Raw genomic sequence first — 27,574 nt, 5'->3', positions numbered from 1 at the left:
AAAACCTTTGGAGATTTCATTAGCATCGAGCTCACTAGCGCACCCATGACTCACAATCTATCACAATAAATGTCTTCTCTTGAAATCATAGCAGGAGAACATGGCAGATGGAAGTATCTATCCCAAGGTTACACACAGGCAGGTGCTTAACGTAATTGCTTTGTAATGACACTATTAAAACTCTAAGAATAGTCAGAGTACTTTCTTGAACTTTATAAGGCAATGGAAAAATTTCTATAAAGAATATTAGAAAGAGTTATCGATCACTCAATTGAAACCTTCTGGTTAGAATAATAGATGTATTTAACCTGTGGGCACACAATTTGTGTGATTGAGGAGCTTTCTTTCCCACTCTCGAGAATTCTTCCCTGTGACAGGGTCCTACTAGTGTATATCTTAGTATAGTGTGCCTGTTCTTCTGCCAATACCCTACTTGTTCCACTGTGGGGTGATCAGTGGGTTTCAAAATAGAAACTGGGCACGGGCAACTCTTGGGATGTGGTGGAAAAGAGGAAGCTTCTGTTTTTCTGATTCTGCAGGGACAGGCCCTGAGAAGTAGGGTTGGCATAGATACATCTGAAAAATCTGGATTCAGTATTGCTGGGCCTACTTGCTCAGACACCAACCTTCCCAGCTAAAGCTTTAGGAACATAAGGTGATTTCTTTTGATTCCCACCTGTCTTACTATATATATATATATATATATATATATATATATATATATATATACATTTTCTTATTAAGTTGGAAATCAGGTAAGAAATGAATGATAGTTGCTGGCTCTTACGTTCCTCAGTTTTTCATCACTGTAACAAATACCTACGAGAATCAACGGTAGAGATGAAGGACTCCCTTTGGCTTCTGGTTTCAGAGGATTTAGTCTGTAGTACCATAAATAAAAGACCCAGAGACTGAAATTGGGGTTCAAGCAAAGCAGCCAGCCACTAGCTCTTACCTCTACCTCAGCTCTAACCAAAGGGGTGATCCTCAGACTGCTCCCCACATCACTACTCCTCAGATTCACTCAGACTGCTATGCTCTCCTCAACATGGCTAGATATTAACTCTCAGTCTGAATGCCTCTACCTTTTATACCTCTCAAATCCTAGGACTAAAGGTGTGAGCTCTGATTCACTCTCCTGTAGCCCAGGGTGGTCTTAGATTCAGACATCCATCTGCTTTTCTCCTGAATCCTGGGATTAATGGTGTGCACCACCACTGCCTGAGCTCTATAGCTTGAGGCTGGCTTTGCTTTCTGAATATTCAGGCAAGCTTTAATAAATCGTAAGTAATATCACCACAACAGTCATCTTGTCTTTGGCTAGGTAGAATGTCATAGAGCAAGGAGCAAAGTCTCTCTCACCGTGACCAGAAAGCAGAGGAGATAGGGAGGAGTGAGCCAGGGCAAGATACAGCCACAAAGGGCATGTCCCTGGGACGCTTCCTGTAGCTAAGTCTCCTGTCACAAAGTTTCCAAAATATGAGAGCCATTTGTATTTAAACAACAGGCATCCTTTTGATCGTTAATATTGCCCCAGTAATTGTGTATATACACATAAAACTCTGGGATGTGACTTTAATTGAGCTGGGTTTTGAATTCAAGATAGTAAAGCCAGTTAGTCTCAAACTGATCTTGTTCCTCCTTTACACTTAGAAATAGCAGGGCTAGCATTCTAGCAAAGGTTAAAATTACATTAACTATCAAACACAAAACCTAGCATTAAAAATAGAAGCATGGTGGTGTAGCAGTAGCAATTTTAAATATTCAGCACTGGAATAGTTACTAACATATTTCTCCAATTGTAAAAACTCAATTTTTTTTAAAGAATACTAGATTTTTTTAAAACTTATGTTTTTTTTAAAAAAAATTATATGTGTATATGTGATGGTCTATGTATGGCTATGTGCACATGAGTGTAAGTTCCCATGGAAGCCAGAAGCACTGGATTCCCCCCTCCCCCCCCCAAACTGGAAGTACAGGCAGCTGTGAGCCACCTGATGTAGGTACTGAGAATTGAACTTGGTCCCCTGCAAGTGCAGTATGTGATCTTGACCACTGAGCCACCTCTCTGGTCCTCCATACCTGTTTTTTTTTTGGGGGGGGCAACTAACTAAACTATAAATTTCCCTTGTAAAGAACTGGATAGCTTTATTATTTGGTCTTTTAAAATATATTTAGAAATGTGGGGGGGGGATGAGCTAAAATGAAGTGAAAGTACTTGTTTCCAGTTTATGATTCCTTTGGTTAATCTATAGATTTATGTTTGTTTTTGCTTTTTCAAGGCAGGTGCCTTAGTTATGGTTTCTATTGCTGCAATGAAACACCATGACTAAAAAGCCAGTTGGGGAGAAAAGGGTGTATTTGGCTTACACTTTCATATCTCTGTTTATCATTGAAAGAAGTTAGGACGGGAACCCAAGCAGGGCAGGAATCTGAAGGCAGAGGCCTTCAGGAATCAGAGGCCATGGGAGGGATGCTGCTTACTGGCTTGCTCTTCATGGCTTACTCAGTCTACTTTCTTACAGAACCCAGGGCCACCTGCCCAGGGATGGCACCACCCACATCAGGCTGGGCCCTCCCCCATCAATCTCAAATTATGAAAATCCATATAGGCTTGCCTACAGTCCTATCTTATGGAGGCATTTTCTCAGTTGAGGCTTCTTCCTTTTTGGTGAGTCTAGCTTGTGTCAAGTTGACATAAAACTAGCCAGTACAACAGGGTGTCTCTATGAAGCTGGGTTGTCTTGGAACTAGCTCTGTAGACCAGGTAGCCTTGAACTCACAGAGCTCCACCTTCCTCTGCCTCCTGAGTGCTGGGATTAAAGGCATGTGCCACCACTGCCCCACCTGAAGTGTTCCTATTTTTGAAAATTCCGTACCTGAGTGATCACATCATTTCCCTACCCTTTCTTCCCTCCAACTCCTCCTGTGACCCCCAGCTCCTCAAATTCATGATCTTCTCTTCTTTAATTTTTATTGTTTCTCTCTCTCTCTGTGTGTGTGTGTCTCTCTCTGACACACACACACACACCCTGCTGTGTCCATTTAGTGTTGTTCATATGCATATGTGCTTATTACTAACCCCTGTCCGTCCCGGTAAGGAGAAATAACAAATCAGGACTCTTAATTTTATAGATTGCATTTTCTCCATTTTGAAGCTAACGCTCCCGGTATTGAACTGTCTGTGGGTCTTTCTCCCTCTTTGAGCATCTCCCCACCTCTGCTGACTGCAATTCATCATGGGCACAAATGAGAAATATTTTGTGGCTAGATAAGATTGATGGAAAGAACCCAGGTAAGTTTTTATTATTTTCTGATACATGCTTACCAAGGTTCATTCATTCAGAGATTTCCATTTTTTTTTTTTTTTTTTTTTTTTTTAGCTCAAATAAATGAAACACACCTATATCAGTTTGTGACCCTTCTCTCTACTGGAAAAATAAAATAAATTGATTTAATGTGAAGCGGTTCTTCTCACATGTTCTTCGCTGTTCTGAAAAGACTTTCAGGTGTTGTGGGGTCACAGCAGGCACACTCTTCTCTTGCTCAGTTCATGCTTTCAGAGTTCATTCTATTCCTCAAACCAAATTACAGAAACATAACACAGATCAACTCACACTAAAGAACAAAGAGGGAACTGTGTGCTGGCAGGTCACAACTGTTTGTGTAAAGCACTAATGAGAAGTTTGTAGAACACAGGAACTTCACACATCACTGTCCTGTTGTGAAGACCCATAAGGAACCATCCTACACGAAGAGTCAATTCTTTCAGAACACAGTATTCATATTCAGTGCAAACCATGAATATGCATAAAATAAATGATTGGAAACATACTGCATTAATGACTTTTCTTGTTGCCATAACCAAACAGTAGATAAAACAAACAAAAAAACCTTGGAAGAACTTGTTTATTTTGGCTTACAGTTTGAGGGGTTACAGTCCATCATGGTGGAAAGGGATGGTTGCAAGAGCTTGAGGAAGCTGGTCACTTTGCTTCGGCAGCCAAAAGTACAGGGTAAAGAGGAAGTGGAGCACAACTATAAGACCCCAACCCCCCCCCATCCCTTACAGTATAGCTCTACTTCCTAAATGTTTCATAGTCTTCCAAAACAATGCCACCAGCGAGGACAAAGCAAGTGTTCAAACTCAAGCTGAAGGGGTCATTTCATGTTCAAACCACAATATATATGGATCTGGTTAGGCTTATTAAAGAAGGCTATCTTAATAACTACTCAATGTAATTTTTGAAATAATGGAATCAGGTGATTTCTCCCCCACACTTCTTTTAAACAATATTACTCATACATAACTTCCAAAGAGTCATTTTTCAGTTGATTTGTGTCTTCTCAAAACCCATTTCCTCTTTTTGTTATTGTTGTTGTTTGGTTTTGGTTTTTGTTTGTGTGGTTGGTTGGTTTTGGTATTTTGAGACAAGGTTTCTCTGTGTAGCTCTGGCTGTCCTGGAACTCACTCTGTAGACCAGGCTGGCCTAGAACTCATAGCTCTTCCTGTCTCTACCTCCCAAGTGCTGGGATTAAAAGTGTTCACCACCACAGCCTGGCACCCTCTTATATAAGGGAAAAATAGTTTGTGACAAAATATACTAGACAAAGTGTATTTTATTTTAAACATATGAATGTTTTGTCTGCATGTATGTCTATGTAGCATATGTCTGGAACATGTGGGTGTCAGAAGAGGAGACTAGAATAACAAGAAATCAGCACACCTTTGATCCCAGCACTAGGGAGGCAGAGGCAGGCAGACCTCTGTGAGTTTGAGGTCATCCTGATCTACATGGTGAATTCCAAGTCAGCCAGAGCTATATAGTGAGACCCTGTATCAAGAAAAAAAAATAGTAAAAGAAAGGAAAACAGCCAGAAGTTAGAACAGGTGCTGAGGAAATGTCTCAGTGGTTAAGTGTACTGGCTCCTCTTCCTAGGGACCTAAATTTGATTCCCAGCCAGCATCCACACCCATACCCACATAGCATTTCACAACTGTCTGTAACTTCAATTCCAGAAGATCCAAAGCCTTCTTCTGGCCTCTACAGGCACCATGCACACAAATGGTCACATGAATACATGCAGGCAAAAACAGCCACATATATACATTTTTTTAAATGGGGAAAAAAAGAAATAAGAATTCTAAAGAATACCGAAATAGCAATCTGAGGAACTAACTGATAGCATTGAGATAACATGAGAACAGTTCCAACCTTATCCAACGAGCTGTGATCTTGACCTTTTCAGAGAGTGTGGAGGTGGCTCATTTGATGGCAGATAAGTCACTGGCGTGTTGCAATGACAAAACAGAATTTTGCTGGAATCTTGCCATGGAATCTTCTAGCAATTCACCTTTTGAGGATAATGGGAATTGCTCACAGAGACACTCTACTCAGGGAGACTAATGGGAAAGCTGATGTCTCTGTCTGCGGCTGGCATTGTGCATTGCAGAAGAGGACTGTGAAGACATGTGTGTGATACCTTCTCGGCAAACACTGGAGGAAGAAAAATGCATTACTTACTGTCATTACCCTCTATTGACAAGACTTCAGGATCCAGCTGCTGCAGGAAAAATACTTTCTAAAAGTCTATGTCTACTCTTCAAAGAACAGTTTAAATGAGTTAATGTAGGGCCATGAAACAGAATAACCAAGAATAACTAGTTCACAGGTTACCAGGTTTCTTTCTTCCTTCCTTTCTTTCTTTCTTTCTTTCTTTCTTTCTTTCTTTCTTTCTTCCCTTTCTTTCTTCCTTTCTTTCTTTCTTTGAAAAGCAGAAAAATGACATTTCATTAAGAGACATACCCCCATGGAATCTGTGTGTCATTCTTTCATAGGATGAGATTTTTTACTTGTTTGATTATTTGTTTGTTTATTTTGATGCTCCTGTTTTGGACCAGGAGCCTTGTACATGCTAGACAAGCACAGTAACATAGAGTTATATCCCTAGACCTATATTCTTCTATTTTACTCGGACTGAAGTCAGAATGAAAAAATTCAGTGATGATGTCTATTATAGATTATATGTATTATAGATTATATATATTATAGATACACATATTTGATATAGATGTTTGATGCCTCAAATGACAAGCCATAAAACCCTTTGAAAAAGCTTTTCTTTCTTTCTTTTTTCGTTTTTCAAGATACTGCCCAACCTAAAAAAAAAAAAAAGATTTTTTTTTAAAGATTTACTTATTTTTAGTTTTATGTGTGTGAGCATTTTGCCTGAATGTATGTCTGTGTACCATATGCCCTCAGAGAACAGAAGAGAGTCTCAGAGCCCCTGGAACTGGAGTTACAGACAGTTGTTAGCTGCCATATGAACCCAAGTCATCTGGAAGAGCAGCCAGTGCTCTTAACTGCCAAGCCATCTCTCCAGCCCCCAAACACTACTTTTTATTACGTTCCTTTTATTTTGGAGGGGCACACGCCATGTCCTGTGTGGAGGTCAGAAGACAACTTGCCCAAGTCATCCTCTACCACACAGGTCCTGGGGAGCCAATTTAGGTTGTCAGTCTTGGCAACAAGTTCCCATACCCATAGAACCATCTCAGTGGCCCAAATCATGACTTTTTAAAGCAACTCACAAATGAATTGTTTTGTTGGACATTTAGAGTTTTTCATTTTTTTTTTACTTATGCTAAATATTGCAAAATACAATCCATCCATGTTAGTCAGCATTCTGTCACTGTAACACTCACCTGAGATAATGAATTTCCAAGGAGAAAAGAGTAATCTGATGCACGGTTTTGAAGATTTTTGTCTATGATTGGCTAGCGCTGTTGGAAAGCCGCCATCACAGCTGGAGCAGGAAACTGAGTCAGAGTAAAGCTATGTACTTCATGGCTATGGGGGGCAGTGATGGGGAGAGGAAGAAGGAAGGAGTCCACAATCCCATCCCCAGGCCTCATTGACCTGAGGATCTGTCAAAAGAACTTTTTCTTAAAAATCCACAGTACCTCTCACGGTGGTTGCATTGCCTGCACGACAAAGGACCATTTATGCCCTGTTTGAAATTTGGCTGTATCTTGTAGCATACTTAGGACACGTCTTTTCTTTAGTTATTTGAGAGTTAGCCAACAGAACAATGAACTCCAACCGTAAAAGCACCAGAATAAGAATGGGAAGGGCTGGGATGTGGCTCAGTAGGTAAAGTACTTGCCTAGGATGCACAGAGCCCTGTGTTTGATTCTCAGCACAGCATAAACTGGGCATGATGGTACCTGCCTGTAACCCCAGCATTCAGGAAGTGGTGGCAGAAGATCAGAAACTGATTCAAAGTCATCCTCTCAGCCACATGTGGATTTGAAGCCACCCTGGACTACATGAGACCCTGTCTGGAATTAAAAAAAGGAAGGAAAGAAGAAAGGAGGGAGGAAGGAAGGAAAAAACTGGGGAGTCCGCTGACTGAACAGTAATAAAAATGTCTGCATTGGGTGTTGTGGTAAACACATCAGAACACCATTGGATGTTATAGTAACTTCATGAGACTGAGACCTCTTGCATTGGTCATTGGTGTGGTTATCATTCTCTATATCAAGAAAATAAAGTTTTGTGAAGTTAGATGAAAACCCCATGTAACAGTTTCTCAGCTCTGAACCCCAAGTTCTTAACAGTTATGTTTGCCTAGCACTTATGCTGTAAATACTTCTTGTAGAGTATAATGTCTTTTAAAATGTATATACTGTGTGAAGATCCCCAGAAAAGCTGTGTCTAAATGCAGCAAGAACCAGGACACAGAAGAGAACACTTTTGACACACTGGAATCTGCTCTGCTGATCTGGAAGAGCAGTAGTTGATCTGATTATGAGGGTCAGTCTGAGATTGATCTCTGCTGACTTGACTGTACCCACGGGACGTAGGCAGCTCACAGTGCTCTGAATAAAGTCCCCCCCCCACACACACACTTAGGTCTAAACTGGGCTAAGCTTGACAGAAAAAATGAGGATGAAAAGCAGGAGAAATGGCTAAAAATGAGTGATCAGGTCGTTATCAAATGGATTGAAATACTAATGGTAGCGCCTATCTTTAATCCCAGCACCCAGGAGACAGAGACAAGTGAACCCCTGTGATTTCCAGGCCAGTCAGGGTTACATAGTGAGACCTAGCTCAAACCACAGCAACCACGACCCACAAAAACAAAAGCCAACCAACAAAACCTAATGCAGAAAACAGAAAGTGATAAACTTTAGCTTATTCTGTGCCAGACAACGGAAGGGGACACTCATTCCCACAGTCTGGGAAGTCTGTCACTTCCTTCTTCCTCGTTGTCTCTGGTAACAGAGACTGATTTTTTTTAACTGGGTGAGCTGCCCCACAGAATGAAAACTAATACTCACACCCTTCCTTTAATGACTGGAGAATTTGGACTTTTAATGGTATGTCCTTGTCCTTGGAAGTATCTTCCACGGTGCCAACTCATCTCATTTCCCCCCTGAAAAGCTGCTATCCCTTGACTCCACCTCCACCCTTAGCTCATTCCCAGCCTCTCCTACTTCCTTTGTCCTCCCCCCCTCCCCGTCTTCCTCATCATCCCTTTTCCACGTGTGACTTTGAAACTTTGATTTCTTTCCTCATCTTTTTCTTCTTTTTCATGGTTGATAGTTTCTGTCGTCTCTCAGACCTCAAATAACATCTGCTGTCATACTTTGAAGTTCCCTGAAAAGCCGAGGATTCTAAACTCAGCCCACTGGATTATTTCTGTCTGAATGTCCTCCATACATTTCCAGCCTGGAGCAAAACTGAAGCATGTACTCCAGCCACTTCCTCCCTAGATCCCATCTCCCTCTATTTGTTTTCACTTAGTAATACTAGGAGTTTTTGTTACCTGCAAGAAATCTTGCACACAGGCTGTAAGGGGAATGGTGTCTCTCTTTTCTGGAGGCTGAGTACAATCAACATTGCAAAGTCTTTGTGGCAAGGGCCACACCTTACATTGGCTATCACCTTACATTGGGACACAGTGGTGGAAACAAGATTGCATCTCAGTCAGAGAGCAGAGAGGGCTAGGTGGGGTCATACTTACTCCTCTCTTGATTTTGAGACATGGTTCTGCTATGTAGCCCAGGCTAGCCTCCAACATGAGATCCTTCTGCTTCAGCTTTCTGAGTGGAAGTATTACAACTGTGCACCACCATAGTTGGCTCCTTTTTTTTTTCTTTAATTTTTCAATTTATTTATTTGTGTGTTTCTCTGTGTATATGTATGCACATGCCAGGGTACCAGTGTGGAGGTCCATTATCTCCTGTGTGTGTCCATTCTTTCCTTCCACCTTGTGGGTCCTAGGGGTTGAACTCAGGTCAGGCATGGCAGCATACGCCTTTACTCACTGAGTTATCGTGCTAGCCCCTGCCTCTTTTCTCTTTTCTGTATTTCTGTCTATTCTCCCCCTTTTAAAAATACTTTTGGTATCGGGATCAAACTCAGGGCTTTGCCATCACAAGATGGTACTCTCCACATGACCTACGTTCCCAGCCTTGTAGCAATCATGTTGTAAAGAACTCAAGGTTTGTAGGAGAAAGACTCCATGCCCTCAGTGACATCAGGACCTCTCCATCTCTTCAGAGTACCACTGAACCTCCTAATACTGTCACCTTGGGGACAAAAATCTTTAGTCACACGGACCCTTGGTGACCACCAAATCACTTCCAAACCATAACGCTAGGTAGATGTTGCTGTTACTATCATCTAGCTCGGTGCTACAATCAGGAACCAGAGTGTCATCTGTGGCATCGTTCTGCCCTCTCCCCATCCAAGCTCTTGTCAGCCCAGCAACTCACCCTGAAACTAATGCTTGGCTTTTCACTTTCACACCACTACATCAGTCAGGCCCTTTTCTTTTCCTAGCATAATAAAAACTGCTAGTAGTTGATGAGGGAGGTCCTTCTGTGTGCTGTGAATATATGTTTCTCTTATTGGTTGATGAATAAAGCTGTCTCAGCCAATGGCAGGATGTAGCCAGGCAGAAAGTATAGGTGGGGATACCAGACTAGGAGAATTCTGGGAAGAGGAACGCAGAGAGTGAGGAGTCAGGGAGACACCATGTAGCTACCGGGAAGGTAGGATGCTCAGGCATTCTCTGGTAAGCCAAGACCACGTGGAGATACATAGATGAATAGAAATGGGCTAATAATTAAGAGAGAGCTGGCCAATAAGAAGCCTGAGCCATTGGCTAAACAGTTTATAATTAATATAAGCCTCCGTGTGTTTATTTGGTACTAAATGGCTGCGGAACCAGACAGGGACCAGACAAGTAGTCATGCAGAAAATCCAGATCATGGTTTTGAACTGGGTGTGCTGCTATCGTTTCCCCTAGCTATCCTTACAGCTAAGCAATGATTGACTGACTGAGTTCTGACTAATGAGACATGATCCCAGTCATAAACTCAAAATGTCTTTCCTTCCCTGTTAATGCGCACACTGTGATGAGGAAATCCATCTTAGAATGTGCAGCTGAAGGACACACCTGAGTTGGTGACCTTGAAGGAACCCTAGACCACTAATTCACAGATTATCAATTGAGGGATGAACTTTTATCTCATACAAACCACTGTTCCCTGGGGCTTCTGTTACAAGTTACCAATCCCAGACTAATACTCTGGGATTAGAGCCATTGCCTTTCTTTCTTCCTTCCTTTCTCTCTCTCTCTCTTTCCTTTCTTTCTTTTTTTTCTTTTTGAGGGGATGGAATTTGAGATAGGGTTTCTCTGTATAACAGTCCTGCTGTCCTGGAACTCCCTTTGTAGAGATCCGCCTGCCTCTGCTTCCTCAGTGCTGAAATTACAGGCATGCGCCGCCACTGCTGGGTGAGCAATGGTTTTTTAAATTACGCTTCCGGCTTCGAACAAACTTCCCTGAAATATATCCAACTTATTTCCTCCATTAAAACCAGGACATTCGTGTTCAAGCTCAGCTGTGATTGTGTTAGTCCTAGTTACCCACTGTAGGGAGCTACAGTGTGTACTTCACACTCCTCAGCGTGACAGACCAAACCCTTCATATGCTGGCCTCTGCTTTACCACTCAGCCTCACTTCTAGTCACTCCCTACTTCTGCTCTTAAGGTCCAAGTACATGGAACCATTTGCAGCTTCACAGTATAAGCCAAGCCCATGCATTCCAGTGCATCCCAATAAGCTGTTTGCTTAGCCCAGATGACACCTTCTCTACCTTGAGTAGTTTACCAAACTGGGCTGGTTTTTAGTGGTCCTTCAGGCTGTAGGTCAGCATCTCTCGGTTGCTTGTGTTTTCAAAGTATTCTGTGCATATGTCGTCTATCAGAGCATTTCCCATCCCCCGCCACCGTCTCTATCTCGTGCTATCCGTGGTTACTCTTTGAGTAGCAAGAATTATTTTCTTAATCTTATTACCAGTCCCTAGCACAAGCCCTGGCACTTTAAACGACTCAGGAGCCAGTGAGATGGCTCTGGGTAATGGCATTGCTGCCAAGGCTGATGACCTGAGTTTGATCCCCAGAGCCCCCTTTGGTGGAAGGAGAGAACGGACTTCTCCGGGTTGTCTCTAGCTTCAACAAATAAATAAAGATGTAAAACATTATGAAAAATACATTACAAGGGTCTTTTAAAAAAACAGACCAAATAAAAATGAACTTTTAAAAATTTTCTTTTCAGGACTGAGGTTGAACCCAGTGCCTCTTGAACTCTAGGTAAGCCTTTTTACCACTGCGCTGCATCTCCAGCCCTGCTGTATTTATTTTGAGACAATGTTTCACCAAATTGGACAGGATGGCCTTGAGGTTGCTCTGTAGCCTAGGCTGGTCTTGAACTTTCAATCCTCCTGCCTCCTGAGCAGCTGGGATTAAAAGCAAGAGCCCTCAGGCTAAAATGAAGTTTTTACCAATCTTTAAAGTCTGTCCCCTCTTTCCAAAGAGCTGAGACAGAAGTACAATGTTCGATCTATGCCCATTCGAAAGGATGATGAAGTTCAGGTTGTCCGAGGACACTACAAAGGTCAGCAGATTGGCAAAGTGGTCCAGGTGTACAGGAAGAAATATGTCATCTACATTGAACGAGTACAGCGAGAAAATGCTAATGGCACAACTGTCCATGTGGGCATCCACCCCAGCAAGATGGTTATCACCTGGCTAAAGCTGGACAAAGACCACAAGAAGATCCTGGAAAGGAAAGCCAAGTCTCGACAAGTAGGAAAGGAGAAGGGCAAATACAAGGAAGAAATGATTGAGAAGATGCAGGAGTAGGGGTGTCTCATACACAGATTTCATTAAAGACTGTTTAAGTTAAAAAAAAAAACTTAAGTAAGTAAAAAGAGCATTTCACAGTTCTTTATTTGTTCTGCTGTCACAGGATACCAATATCAGCACATTTTTCTTTACGTTTACAGTCACCAGGTGTGATGACCTTTGTCTTCTGGCTAAGGGATGGCATGCAGAAAGTTTGTGCATTGCTCAAAACCAGGATCATGGTTGAACCAAAACCCAAACCTCACCTTTTCTGACTTCCAGTTGCCTGCTGAAAACCTCTCAGGAGGGATATGGCTTTAGTACCTTCCTTATTTGACTGGTTGCCACCTGCTAAGTTTTCAGTATGGCCATCAATTGCTCATTGCAGGCCTTCATCAAGGTTCAGAGGCTGTACCAGCAATGCTCCTTTCTAGCTACCATTCTCACCCTTGCTTGGTTGTGGCTAATGTCCTCAAAGATTCCCGTCCCTGCTGTATTCATCCTTCCCTTTCATCATTGGGTGGGATATATAGATGTAATGAGATAGTTGACCCTTGATATGCCAAAGGAGATAGTCAGCTTTGGTCATACAATGAGAGAAACCATATATTGGCTATGTATGTATATGTGTGTGTATATCTATCTATGTGTGTGTGTGTGTGTGTGTGTGTGTGTGTGTGTGTGTGTGATTTCTCTTTATCCATCAAGTGAGTTCTGGGGATTGAAGTTCGATCATCAGGCTCGGTGGCAATCACCTTTGCCTGCAGAGCCATCTCTCTGGCTCACATCATTATATTGAGACAATGAAACAGTGTAATTGCCTAGACACTAGTCTTATGTCATTCTATAGCAATGCCCTGGCTTTATACATTCAGGGAGATAAGAAACATTTTATGAATGAGTGCCCTCAATCTTCCTCTCTAACATTCAATGTGATTTTCCATCTTCATCCCTCTCAAGTTATAGGATAAAAGCTACATGTCTCTTCAAGTGTGTCAAAAGTGTTTCCCAGATATTTTCACATTTTTCTCCCTCCTTTAAGTCCTCCCATAAGATCTTCCCTTGCTAAAACCTTTCTGTGACTTTATCTTCATGAAATTCATCAACTGTCCTTTCTCCATGTCATCTCTTTATCTCAGATCTGCCCTGCTTCCTAAATAACCCTGGTTCAGATTTGTTCTGATCCAAAAAACACCCAGCAAGTCTTAGTCCTTATGCCAGTAGATTAAGAGAGGAAGATGTCAGCATTGGCAAACCGACCCTTGTCCTGCATTTCCTCTACTGGCTTTTATTTCCTTAGTCTTTGTCTGCATCTGTCTTAGCCTGGTTACACTCACTGTCTTTCTTTCTTCTCAAGCCAATAAAGCGTCTTTTTCTCTCTTGCATCATACTTACTTGGGGGTCTTTTTTCAACTTAGAACTACTTAATGAACACCCATGTTTCTGTCACCTAGTTGTAACTATTAATTTAAGTTCCTTGGATTGTTTTTCAAGTAGATGTCAGGTCTTCTCTCATTCATAAATAATCCAGTAAGTATATTCAGAGAAGAAAGGATATCCCTTTGTATGCATACTCACAGTTCTTTGCAGCATGTAAATCAAGATAGCAACAGGAAACAGAAGATGTATTCAAAGTAAGACAATTTTAGGAGGGTCTATTTAAAAAAAAACTGTGGGTATAGAAAACAATAAGATAGAATGCAATACACTAAGGCCAGTGAGCAGTTAGATTATGACAGGGATGTGCTAATATCTCTATTGTATACTGACTTAGAATCTTTGGGCTACACACTCAGAAGCAGTATAGCTGGATCATATGGCAGTTCTATTTTTAGTTGTCTTTTTCCCCCCTTTTGAAGAACCACCAGTAAATCATTCTTAATATTGCTTAATATTTAGTCAGCAATTAGAATTTGCCAATTGTCTCAAAAATGTTTCATTTTTCGTTTTTGTTGGGTTGCCAAACTCCATATGTGATAATTAATTTTATGTGCCATCTTGACTGGGATCCAGGGTTCCCAGATATTGACCAAATGTCCTTGTGGATGTTTTTGTCACTGTGTGCTTTGGGATGAATCTGACACATAATATTAATGAAAACAAGTTGCCTTCTTGATGTAGTTAGGGTTCATCCACTGTGGGAGGTCTGGGTAGAGCAACAGGACAGTCTAGATAAGCGAGATCTCACGTCTAAATACCTTTGTTTTTTGTGTTTTTGTTTTTTGTTTGTTTGTTTGTTTTTTATACCTCAATTGGAAACAAGCTTGTTTTACATATCAATGTCAGTTCCTGCACCCTCCTGTCCTCCCGTTACCCCTACCAACCCCTATCAGGGAGAGTGAGGCCTTCCATGTCATATCATTTGGAGCAGGGCCTAACCCCTCCCCCCCATGTGGAATGGGGTTCCCAAAGTCCATTCCTAATAACAGGGATAAATACTGATCCACTACCAGAGGTCCCATAGACTGCCCAGTCCTCCTAACTGACACCCATGTTTAGGGTGTCTGGGTTGGTCCTATGCTGGTTTCCTAGCTATCAGACTGGGGTCTATGAGCTTCCCCCTTGTTTAGGTCAACTGTTTTTGTGAGTTTCCCCAGCCTGGTCTTGACCCCTTTACTTATTACTCCCCCCTCTCTGCAACTGGATTCCAGGAGTTTGGCTCAGTGTTTAGCTGTGGGTGTCTGCTTCTGCTCCCATCAGCTACTGATGAAGACTCTAGGATGGCATATAAGGTAGTCATCTCATTATCTGGGAAGGGCATTTAAGGTAGTCTCTCCACTATGTTTAGATTGTTAGTTGGGGTCATCCTTGTAGGTATCTGGACATTTCCCTAGTGCCAGATTTCCTTTGAAAGGGCATCAATTAATCCTACCTCCCTTTGTGCAGAGCAGAAACATCGGCTCTTTCTATGTCTCCAGCCAGCCTATTGGACTGTGGATGGGAAGCAACCTGCTGCTCTTGTGCTTCTCAGGTCTTCAGGCTCATAGGAAAACTTTGCGGACCCCTGGGCCTTCAGTGTGCACTTCAGGCATTTCCCTGCTCTGTAAAGGAGCAGGTTCTATACCTTCTGGGTAGCATGGATGTTTCATGTGGTGGGATTGTTGTTGAAATGTCTGTGTCACTTCCAGGATATCTGTACTGAATACTATTGGTGACCCACACTCCATCCTCACAGTTCGTCTGATCTTAGATGCAAGTAGACACTTTTCATACACGCTGGCATCCTACCTGAGGCACCCACCACATGTCTTGGCTTTGTGCAGAATGTTATGCTTGTACTTAATATCTCCAGGGTAAGTCTTTCACTGAAAGGTCAAGAAGTTATCAGTGTCACATCTGGCCTCAGACATTGGGTGTACTGTCTATCTCAAACATGTTAGAGATAGACTAGAGCATCAGCTGTCCACAGTAGTAAGAGCTCAACATTGTACCATATCTGCTTTCCACTGCCATTATTTTAAGCTTTTCAGCAATGTATCCCAAATAAACATGTACCTAACTCCTTTTGCTGGGGGGAAACATAAAGCAGTATGTGAGAATATTTTAGCTCATGGCTCCTTTTAACTAAAACACTTACTTAAGGTATTGCAATGTATCAGCTAGCACATTCCATGCTGCAGATACAACGCTGAAGGCTGCAGTGCAGAGATAAATGGGCAATAACCTAATAACAGTATTACAGCAGAGCAAACACTGGTGCTTCTTGTGGTGAAATGTGGTTAGGTTTAAGGGAGGGCCTGAAGTTGGGCCCTGCAAAAATCATATTTGCTAGGTGTTAAGACAGTGTGAGGAAGGACAAGGCCAGACAAAAGCATCTTCAGCTTGGATACAGAGTTCAGCACTAGTAGTTTGGGATTACAGTAAAATGCCCCAGTCCTCCCTTCTTCAGGGCTACACCTGTGTGGGACTATACCTTATGCTACCCAATGCTGAAAGTACATACCTCCTAAGAACTTGAGTCTTTACCTCTTTGAGCAGACGCCTAACTCTGAGGCTAGAAACAGGTTTTAATTACATCATATTTCCAGGGACGAGCATACGTATTGACTGGATGAAGGCCTGTGTCAGGTAAGACGAAATACCTAGAAGTCTAACTCAAGATAATTTAAAACAAAACACAACTCCAAACCAAACAAAACCCCAGCAAAGTCCAAGGCTCATGCCACGCCCTAGGGAGCTCATCTTCAGTATTTTGCTCTTGTTAATGCTCCGTGTGGCTCCATGGCCAGGAAGAAGTTCACAAAGGGAAGTCTCCAGTTCATCAAGGACTTTAGTTCTAAACGGACCTGATGGTCTTGGCCTGATTCATGTGCCTAACCTGAGGCTAGTTCATTGGGCAGGGATAGGTCCTTGACTCACCCTTAAAAATAGGGGTGAGGGATCAACTCCTCCAAGTACAGAGGATTGAGATGTGCACATGCGCGTGCATTCCTGTAAGGGCGTTGGGGACCATGGGCACTGGACAGCCAAAGCAGTTCTATTCCATCGCTGAATTCCGTGTACCTTTCCTTTAGACTGGACCCAGTGGCGTATGGGTACCAGCCCACGCTGGTCTTGTTCAGTGACTGACACGTCTTCCGGAGGTCAGGGTCACACTTCCTGCACGAAGTCTTCCTCGGAGACCCCGTTTCTCCAGTGTACATTTGGGCTCTGCTTGTTCCATCCCCACTCGGTTTCCAGTAAGCTTCACAGTGCATGCAATGTCCTTTTAGACTCTTTGGCAACTAGTGAGTCATGTATACAAAGAACCATTCAAAGCCAAATGTGCTCAGTGTAGAAGAGAGTACTGAAAAGATGTTTGTCAAGCCGAGATAAAGGCCCACAACATCTGCCCAGAGCATGAGAGCAGACAGGCCATCTAGGGACTATGAAGCAGCCAGGACAAAGTCAAGTACAAGATGGATAATGGTACCACCTGTGAGAAAAGTACAACAACCAGCATTAGTGCCCAGCGTATTCCAGACCCCACTCTAAGGCTTGTAATTCATCGAATCTTCGCAATATGCTTTCAAGCAGGTAAAATTATTCCCCTTATTTAAAGAATTCGCTCAAAGTCACATGGCCAGGAAGTAGAATGCAATCGTGTTCCCATCAATGGAAAGGTCAGGTACGGTGTTAATTGCCAGGTTAGAATTCTTTGAGCAGCTGTCATCTTTCTCTGTGGACTCAAATATTGTGAAAGCAAAACCGTGTCTCGTTCACTTTTGTATTTCTTCTAGAACACCTGTATTTAAGTAGATGTTAAATATATACTTGCTTCAAATGGGCTACCCTCACAGTAAACCAGTGTTTTTAAAAGCATCATGTTACCAAAGTAAGCATTGATTCACCAACCCAGGTTAGAGTACAGGCAGGGAGTTACAGACCCACGTAATGGGGGGGGGGAGAGGGGGCGTTCAGTTCTGACTGTCTAACTGGGCAAGTGACCAGGCTTCTAGCCACAGGGTTTCCCTATGGTGAAAGAGAGAAACTTGATCTAACATGCTCCACAAAGACACAGGGGACATCCAGTAACTGCAAATTAGGCTTACTAAATTCTAACAAATATTTAAAAGGAAAGCTACTACAAGAAGCTAAGGAATTTTATTTAGTTTCACCACAATTTCAATAACCAATGCATTAGGACAGAACGGACAAGGTCAGTTTTAGTGATAGAGATTATTTTTAGAACATCAGAAGGGTGGAAAACAGAGCTCATCTCATAGATAGGCATGTATGGACATACATGAAACCGGATTCCAGAGTTACAGTGATGGGTTCACAAGAGAATTCTTTACAGGAGTAACTGTTCTTGGAGATAAGGCCTGGGCTCAGGGCCTCACATTCCCGGGACGAGTTTGCCATGTGTGACCCAAGGGCTTGTCATAGTCTCTGAGACTATTTCTTTCTCTCTAAAAAGGACACAATCCACTTCAAAGAGCTGTTATGGAGATTAAGTAAAATCATGCCTGTAAGCTGGGCTATGCACCACAAATCAGCGATTACCACACCACTTCTGCGGGAGAGTTCTTTCTACAAAGAAGAGCCATTGTTTGTCCGGCCAGACCCCCTCACGAGGTCGAGGCGTGCAAGAAAGGTGCCTTAAACTGCCTGGAGTGGGAAGCTGCCGGAACCAAGCTCAGCCATTCCCGGCCGCAAGGCCCTTTCCATCCATTTCTTAACCTTCCCTTTGGGGAAAACCCAGCTCCGCGCAGTTTCAGCGGCCGCGGCCCCGTCCAGGGTCTTCCCGGTCGTGAGTGCGCCGCAGCAGGGCAGCGAGGGCTCGGGGCCGCTTTCCACGCCCTGTGTCCCGTAGGCTCCCGCCAGCCACAGCGGCCTCCCAACCCGACCTCCAGCCGGGATTGGCGCGCGGGGCGGAGGCGGGGGAGAGGGCGGGGGCGGAGAGAGAGAGAGAGGTTTCCCCGTGCGCGCTTCCTCGGCGCATTACGGTACCCTCGTTCCGGGCTGCGGCGGCCGGCCCAGCCTCGCGGTGGGGTCCGGAGAGCCGACGGGCGAGCGCGCGGGAGGGAGGGAGCGCGAGCGGGAGCGTGAGGAGGAGGCCGCCCTGCCCGCGCCCAGCCCCGCGCCGCCGCAGCCATGGCGGAGCGCCGCGCCTTCGCGCAGAAGATCAGCAGGTACGCGGCGGGGAGCCCGGCCGGGCCTCGCGGGTGGGAGGGTGGGTGTGGCGCGGCCCCCGGGCCTGGCCGCGCGGTCCGGGGCCTGCAGCCCGCGCCTCTCCAGGCCCGCAGGGCGTGCGGCAGCTCGGCGGTTCTTTGTGTCCGCAGTCGAGTCCGCCCCGACGCTCCACGCCCACGCGCCGGCTCCCGGCGCCCCAACAAAAGGAACTGGCGAGGAGGCCACGGCGCTCAAGCCCGCACCCGCCGCCACCGCCACCGCTGACAGCACCGGGGCTGCCCGGTCCGCACCGGCGGATCTGCACCCGTGCCTGCACACACACACGCACACACGCACACACACACTGAGGCCGCAGTGCAAAGTTGCGGGCTGCGGGACACGGGAGCACCCCGCTTCCCCCGTGGGCTCGGTGGGCGCTCTTTCTCTCGCCCCGGAGGAAGATGGATGACCTGGCCCGCACTGTGCTTTATGCATGGGCCTGGTGTTCACCTCTTAGGAGTAAGCCATCCACTGAGGATAAGGTTTCCCAGTAGTTTACCGCCCAGTCCAGATAAAAACTGAAGGATATTTGTAGATTGGGACTATGGAATGTACTTATGGCACTAGGCATTCTTTTTTTGGGGGGGGGGGTTGTCGGGTTGTTGCAATAAAACCTTATTTCTGTGACTTAATGATATTTAAAGAAAGACAACATTAAAGTGAATTTTTTTTTTTGACGGTTGTATTATATTTCTGTGGTTCTGGATCTTTCTAGCTTGTTGACATTTCTTTTTGGATGTGTCACAGAAAGGCTTTTTTAGCTTGTGGACTTCCCCAATATTAAGGGTTTTGGGACACTTTTTTTTTTTTTTCATTTAAAACTAGCATCTTATTTTTCATATCACCTTTGGCCAAGATCAGGTGTAAAAGTCTCTCTCTTTTTTTTTTTTTTTGAGTTTGAAAACATGTATTTCATTTTCTTAAGATAAAATAAATTCTTAGGAACGCAAGTGCTACTAGAAGACCAAGATGAAAACCAAATACCTAGTGTTGTTTTCTAAATCGGGACCTTGTTGGAACACTTGCTTTTAGTTGTCTCATCTGGAAGATGATGATAAATAATGGTACTTAGCCTATAGGATTGTCATGAATATTAAATGGTCATTTTTGTATAAAGTGCATAATTAGCATAGAGAATTACCCACACTATATCATCAAACACTTGTAATTGGGATTGGAAATTATTATTTGTTTTGGGGCCTTAAGGCACGCCATTAATGAACACATTTTGCAAATTTCTATAGTTTATGTCTCATATAGTAAACACACTTTTGTGGATAGGTATGAAATAAAAGCAATGCCCCTTGTCTGTGAATGGAGTTAGCAGATGGAACCAGACTAACCTCAAGAAAGAAAAGAGAATTGGTTGTGGAAAACAGCCTCAAATACAAGTAAGCATAGTTATAAAATTAAGGCAGGGGAATGAAGAGTATGTGCCACTGGCAAGAGAGCCACTTAGGCAGACTGTCAGTGATGAGTGATTGACTATGGAAGTTGAGGAAGAGTATACCGGCAGCTTTTTAACTGTGCAGCTAGCTGGATAATGGGAGGAGTCACTGAGGTCCTATGTACAGGAGGAAGCAGTTTGAGAGTGGGAGAGACTATTGGATGGAAATGATGATTCAGATTTGGACTTCATGGCCTTGAGGGCCTATAAATCATTTAAATGAAAACCTCCACTAGAATTTTGGTGCTGTTTTGAGACACAGAAGAGGCTGGGGATCTAGAATCCAGAATCATCACCGAGTAGATTGTAACTGAAGCCAGTGGAGCTGAGAGGATTGTCAAGATAGATTGTCAAGAACAGAGTGCTGTGTGTAATTAGTAGTTATCTGTCCTCCTTGTTACTGAGTATCATTAAATCTATTTCTGAAGAAATGATAGCTGTGCTTTTAAGCTCCCTGACAGTGGGAACAGCACAATGTCGGGGGATAAATTGGGGTTGACAGCCTGGCCCTGCCACTCATTGAATAAACTTTAGAAGTTATTTGACTGCATTCCCGCTTGCCCTAAAAATGGTGATAATTCTAGGACTTTCCTCAGAGGGTTGTTAAAGAAACCGGTATTTCTAAAACGTTCCAAACGAACCCTTGTGTCCAGTAAGCACTGAGTAAGTAACAGCTATTTCATTTTTTGCAGTGTGTATAAAATGAGGCTTAGGACCTTTGTTCAAATGACAATCTTCTCCATTATATTTGCATATATGAAATTCATTGCTCTGTAAAAACCTACTGCTGTGTGAGACTTTATTTTAAAAAAAAGATTCATGATGGTCCAGAAATCTTTATAAAGGCCCATGCTGATCGACTTTTCTGGCTGAGATCCTTTTTTTAGCCCTTTTCCTGGAATGCTGCTATTTTTTGAGGCAGGATCTGATTTTGAAAACTCTTTATTCATGTATCCCTGACTGGATTGCTTACCTCAGCTCAGCTTTGCCAAACCCATGCATTTTGCTCACATCAAGAAATTGGCTCTTCTCTGATCTTTCTCCTGAAGACAGGGCTTATGTATATATGAAGTTTGACTATTTGCAGATTAGCAGTATAGAGTTTCCTTTGGGTCATTTTGTCCTGTGATTTGATATTTAACAAGAGGATGGACATTTGTGTACATTTTTACTAGATTCTTAGCATTATAACTTAGAGAGGCACAACAATGTAGTAAAGATTATTGGTTTGGGGACCAAGTTGCACAGGTTGAACTCTGCCTATACTGCATTATAGCTGGTCTGTTCTAAACATTTGATCAGATCTCCTTGTTTTGGTTTCCAAAAGCCTCCATACAATTAATGGGAGGGTTGAATGAATGAATACCCTAGAAACACTTGAAACTGTCTGGGACATAAGCATTAAAAAATGTTAGCCACTGCTTGGATACCAGGCTGTTATTTGCTAATAGTAGTGCTATTTTCTAGATAAGGTGCCATTACCTAAATTGTTATTCAAGCTCTTCTCTTCTGATTTTAGTTACTATATTTTTTTATTTGTATTTTTTTTGCAATGTATTTCCCATAGTAGTCCCCCCTCCATTGCTAATGTTACAACTTTATGCTTATTTTCTTATCTTCCTACTTTTGATTAGCTATATTTTTTTTGCCAAGAGGCAGAATGAAGGAAAACTTGCTTTTTTGGATGAGATCAGGGGTTTATTTCAGAGGTCTAAATGTAGTCTTAATCAGTAGCTCAAACTTAACCTCCTATCTGCTAGCGGTTTTACTGTGGACCCAGTCTTGTTTTAGTTATATTTCCATGCCTTGTCAGTTGTGCTGTCCACTTTTCTTTTTGGATTTATAGGCTTCCCTGACTTTTTTGTTCACCTTATCCTCAAATTCTTTTTAATTTTTTGTTGTTGTAGAATTGAACCCAGGGTGCCATGAGTGCTAGGTGAGCACTCTATACCACTGAGCTACATCCCAGCCCTTATCTCACTAATTTTTAATGCTTGGTGTCTAGTCTCATTCTGCCTTCTAAGCCACATGTTGGAGGGCGACTAGGACCTTTTACTACCATCTTCTTTCAGATGAGGTTCTTCCAGATTCCCCTCCCTTCTCTCTCAGACAGTCTCCCTATGTAGCCAGGCTGGCTTTGAACCCTAGTCTTCCTTCCTTAGCTACCGTTTTTTGCTGGGGTGATGACCTTAATGGCCATGTGTCATTGTAATCTTTTTTTTTTTTTTTTTTTTTTTTTTTGAGATAGGATCTCTGTGTAGCTTTGGAGCCTGTCCTGGAACTTGCTGTGTAGACCAGGCTGGCCTCAAACTCAGAGATCCTCCTGCCTCTGTGATTAAAGGTGTGCTCCACCACCCGGCATGTCATTGTAATCTTGAAGCCTATTTTTTAATCACTTTCTCAGAATCTTGGCTCTACACCTTTCCCTTTCCATTCAGACATTTTTATTTCCTTTAAGAGACCCTTCATTTCTGTCATAGACTTCCTATGCCTGTCTCACTATAAAACAAAGACCTATTGAGTTGTCTGGCATTCCTAGCTACCACCAATTATTGCTTTTTCATTTTTAGTCATGTTTCTCTCAGGTATATGCCATGGCCACGACTACTTCCTGCTTCTCTTAGGAATGCTTAGGCTGTGTGAGCACGCTTAGCTTATGTGTTCCTGAGTTGTATATCTGGAGTAACCCTTGACCCTTTCCCTAGCCTTAGCACTAATTTCAGGAGCTTGCCCCTCTCCTGAAATCTCTTATCTGCCTCCTTCCCCCGGCTTGCTATAAAGTAACAAAGCAAATGAACTTCAGTTACAATAATGAATAAATCTTACAGTCTAATTTTGGAAAAAAGAAACAAAAAACCGAATAATAGATACTGCTAGATTAGGTCTCAACTGTTCAAGTCCAGTGACATGTGGAAACTGAAGAAGTGTTTGCCCACCACCTCTGTGCAGCCACAAAGCACATTTCAACACATCCCTAGGCAATCACAGCCCCAATCTCTCCGCCCTCGTACTAATGTGTTGCAGGCTGTCCAAGGCACAGCTTTAATCAGGAATACAGTTTTTTGACAGTGGGAAGTCCAAGCATTCCCTTGTGTTCTAAGGTTCTCTGTAATCTGGTCTCTCTTTCGTTGACTCATGCTTTAGTTTATACCTTAATCTCCAGTCAGAGGTGTTTTCATTGTATGACAACTATAATTATAACTGTAGTGTAACTGTGGTACTATATACCATAGCTGTATACCACAACTATTTGTTGTGGTTGTTTTCATTTGTGATTTATATTCCTTAAAATTTTTTGTATGCCTCTTTTTAAAAAAAAATAGAAGATTTATTTAGTGTGTGTGTGTGTTATATATGTATTTGTATGCTACATGCTACCATATGCATGTGGGGTGTCAGAGGACAACTTGCAGAAGTCAGTTCTCTCCTACTGTATGGGTCCCAGGGTTCTAACTCAGGCTCAGGTTTTATCTTCTGTGTTATCTCATAGCTGCTGTGATAAATTTTTCTTGAAACATCTTACTGCTGTGGCATGTGTTATGTACCCTTTCCTCAAGAAATAGTAAAAGTGTAGCTTAGAATTTTAAGCAAGGCAGATTTTGCCCATTCTCAGATATTCCAGTCCATTGTGCTGACTTTGGGGATAACCTTTACTTTGTGTTTTGTTCCTGTAACCTGTGGATACATTTCTAAGCAATATAATTTTTCTTTTCTGCTTTTGAAGGTATTTGAACAGAGTTGTATTGCATTTTTTTTTTTTTAATTCTCTTGCTTTTTCTAAAACTATTTTGTGAGGTTCATTCATGATTGCAGTTAAAGTTTATTTCATTTTTGTGGTTTTGTAGTGTTTTATTGCATAAATTCTCCATGATGCCATTTCTTACTACTAGACAGCATGTGTATTCTGGGACGTATCTATGCATAAGTTTCTCTATGGCAGTGGTTCTTAACCTTCCTAATGCTACAAGTCCTCAGGTTATGGTGACCCTCACCATAAATTTATTTTTGTTGCTATTTCATAACTGTAATTTTGCTGCTGTTATAAATTATAAATATCTGATATGCAGGGTTGTTCTTGTGAAAGGGTCTTTTGACTCCCAAAGGTTTATGTTACAGAAGTTGAGAACCTCTGCTCTAAGGTATACTGGGCTCTGGAATTCCTGGTTGAAAGGTGTTTTATTGTTATTTGTAGCAATTTTACTTATCACCAGGCTTATTAGGCAAAGTCTAAGCTATTCTCTAAATTGGTGGTAGAGATTTTTGCCCCTACAACAATGTTGTTTTCCATACTTGCTGTTACTTTGTGTTGCCAAGTTGTTTTGTCAGTGTATTGTATTCATGGTGTTGGCACATTGTAAAGTTTTAAGTTTTATTTACTAAATTATTAATGAAGTTGAGCTCTGATTTGTGTGTTTATTGACCATTTGAATGCCTTGTTTTGTTTAAATTGCCCATTTAAATCTTTGTGGTCACTCCCCTCTTCATTTTTTTCCTTTGTGATTTTTGTGTGGCTTGCTTATTTTTCATCCTTTCTAGGGAACTTCATGAAAAGTTCTTAGTTTTAATGCTGCTTTTGTTTTTGTTGTTGCTGTGGTTATTACTTTGTGTTTGCTTGTTTTTTTGAGACAGGATCCTATATAGACCAGGCTGGTTTATGTAATGAAGGATGACCTGACCTTGAACTTCTGATCTTTCTGCCTTTACCTCCTGAGGGCTAGGATTACAGGCTACTGTGTCTAATATATATGATGCAGAAATCAAACCCAGGGTTTCTTGCATGATAGACATTCTACCAAACTGAACTCAAGTCAACCCCAGTATCTTATTGCTCTTGCATAAGAAACCTCTCCTTATCCTGAGATAGACAGAAACCTGAGCTGAGGTTTGTATTCTTCCTGACTTTATATGGGAATGGAATGGACTTGTAACTTCCACCTCTGCCATAAGTTCTGATTTTGTTCTGTAGATCTGGTTGTGTGTCTTTTTGACAGTTATAGTGATTTTAATTCTAATTACCGTCAGTATTTAGTATGCTGGTTATTCCCTCTTTTTTTTTTTTTTTTTTTTTTTTAAATATCTTGGTTTCATTTAGCCCTTTGGAATTTGACACAAATTTTAGACCATATCCCACCCCCCCCCAAATAAAAATTAAAACCCCAAAAACTTCCCACCTATACCCTATTAGAATTATATTGGTATTACATTGGTAATACTCACACATCAGTTTGGTGGAAAATGATGTTCTTTTAATACCGAGTTTGCAACCTACAATCCACAGCATCTCTCTTCAATTATCTAGGACTTTGTTATGACGGGGGTGGGGTGGGGTGGGGTGGTGGTGGTGGTGGTGGTGGTGGTGGTGAAAGCACCATTGTTTTTCCTTTGTGTGGTCCTTGCATGTCTTTACTTAGGTTTATTTCTAGGTATTCAAAACTATATCCAGCTACATCTCACTAAACTCTTATTGATTATAAAGCATGTTTGTAGATTCTTTGGTATTTTCTACATATATAGTTGTGTTTTCTGGGATTTACAAAATTAGTTTTCAGTTGTTAATAACTTTAAAATTGCTGGGTGTTGGTGCTGCACACCTTTAATCCCAGCACTTGGGAGGCAGAGGCAGCAGATCTCTGTGAGTTTGAGGCTAGCCTAGTCTACAGGACAGGCTCCAAGGCAATACAGAGAAACCCTGTCTCGAAAAACAAAAATCAAACAAACAAACAAAAAACCAAAACAACAACAAAAAAAATCAAAACACTACTTAAAATTATTTGTTTATTTATCTTATTTTGCTCTGTAGTTGGATAGCTCCCAAAGGCCTGTATATTAACAGGCGGTTCCCAGGTGGCTTTTGGGAAGTTGATGGACCTTTAAGAGCTGGGGCCTAGAGAGAGATCTGTAGGTCATTAGAAGCATATTACTGATGGGATTGGAGCCCTGGCCTATTCCTCTTTTGCTTTCTGGTCATAAAGTAACCAGGTTTGTGCTGCCATATCCATACTTCATGATGTGTTACCTACTATGGGCCTAAAGCAAAGGGGCCGGTGGCATGAACTGGAAGTTCCGCAAATGAGCCCAAACAAAACTTTTGTCTTTGTAATTCACCTATGTAAGGTGTCTTGCTATAGTGATGGAAAGCTGTCCATTGACTTGCTGTGCAGTTATTATTACTTCTGTTTAACGTTGTATTAGTGTTGAGTGTTCTTGTTAGGTTTGTGAGCTCAGAGCATTCTGTGTTTCATGCTTGAGCCGAACAGTTGCTAAGAGTTGCCTTTTTTTTTTTTTTTTTAAGGAAATCCTTTCAGACTTTATTTCCTAGAAACAAAGGCTAAGGACTGAGAATCCAGGGTTTGTTTAGGAAGTCAGGAGCAAGAGAAAGTGGGTTGAGGCTCAGGAAGTTGAGAAGAGATGTAAGATGGAGGCCTATCTTCCTGGCTGCTGCTTCACAAAGAACAGGAGAGAGAGCATTTGGCAGGTGCTCTTGCTGACCACAAGGAATATCTATGGACAGAGAAAGACTTCCTTGTTTTCTCCTGTTCTAGGCAGCTGGGTCTCCAGGGTCAAGTCCTGCTTTGCTTTGTTGAGTCGTTTGGGCTTTTTGGCAGCCACTTTGGATGTCTTGTACCTTTTTTTTTTTTCTTTCTTTCTTTCTTTTTTTTTTTTTTAATAATTTACTTACTTTGTGTGCATTGGTTTTTGCCTGAATATATGTCTGTGTGAGGGTGTTAGGTCCCCTGGAAATGGAGTTATAGATAGTTGTGAGCTGCCATTGTGGGTGCTGGGGATCGAACTTGGGTCCTCTGGAAGAACAATTAGTGCTCTTAGCAGCTGAGCCATTTCTCCAGCCCATCTTGTTACTTTTTCATTGGCTTTTTAAAAAAAAAAAAAAAAAAAAAAAAAAAAACAGAACTCAGCACTAAAAAAACAAGGGAATCTTGAAATTTGCAGGTAAATGGATGGAATTTGAAGAAACCATCCTGAATGAGGTAACCCAGCCACAAAAAGAGGAACATGGTATGTACTCACTCATATATGGATTTTAGACATAGAGCAAAGGATAACCAGCCCATAATTCACATCACCAGAGAAACTAGGATACAAGGAGGAACCTAAGAGTTTCATACAAGGTCCCTCACAGAAGGGGAAAGGGACAAGATTTCCTGAGCATAATGGGAGTGGTTGGGGGGGGCAGTGAGTGGAGAGGGAGCTAGGAGAAAGAGAAGGGGAGGAGAGGAAAGCACGCGGGACTAGGAAGATTGAGTCAGGGGAGGA

The 27,574-nt window shown here is 42.3% G+C and overlaps 2 protein-coding genes across 10 annotated transcripts in view; both read left to right on the top strand.

Annotated features, from left to right (window-relative positions):
• The first annotated feature begins 11,876 nt into the window (after nt 1–11,876).
• Nucleotides 11,877–12,234, top strand: LOC127224859 (60S ribosomal protein L26-like). Its single transcript, XM_051188006.1, has one exon. The coding sequence runs from the start codon at nt 11,920–11,922 to the stop codon at nt 12,217–12,219; it is 300 nt and encodes a 99-aa protein (XP_051043963.1). The 5' UTR covers nt 11,877–11,919; the 3' UTR covers nt 12,220–12,234.
• A 6,432-nt stretch (nt 12,235–18,666) lies between these two features.
• Dock7 (dedicator of cytokinesis 7) overlaps nt 18,667–27,574 on the top strand; it is a 174,513-nt gene continuing 165,605 nt past the window's right edge. For all 9 annotated transcript variants that reach the window (XR_007834746.1, XM_051188215.1, XM_051188213.1 and 6 more), the window contains exon 1: nt 18,667–18,815. Coding sequence is in view for 8 of the 9 variants with exons in the window: in XM_051188215.1 (XP_051044172.1) it covers nt 18,778–18,815 (38 nt within the window). In the remaining variant the exon portion in view is untranslated. The remainder of the gene's footprint in view (nt 18,816–27,574) is intronic.

This window comes from Phodopus roborovskii, unplaced genomic scaffold (genome assembly GCF_943737965.1).
Source record: "Phodopus roborovskii unplaced genomic scaffold, PHOROB, whole genome shotgun sequence".
Classification (NCBI taxonomy): domain Eukaryota; kingdom Metazoa; phylum Chordata; class Mammalia; order Rodentia; family Cricetidae; genus Phodopus; species Phodopus roborovskii.
This window is presented reverse-complemented; position numbering and strand designations above follow the sequence as displayed.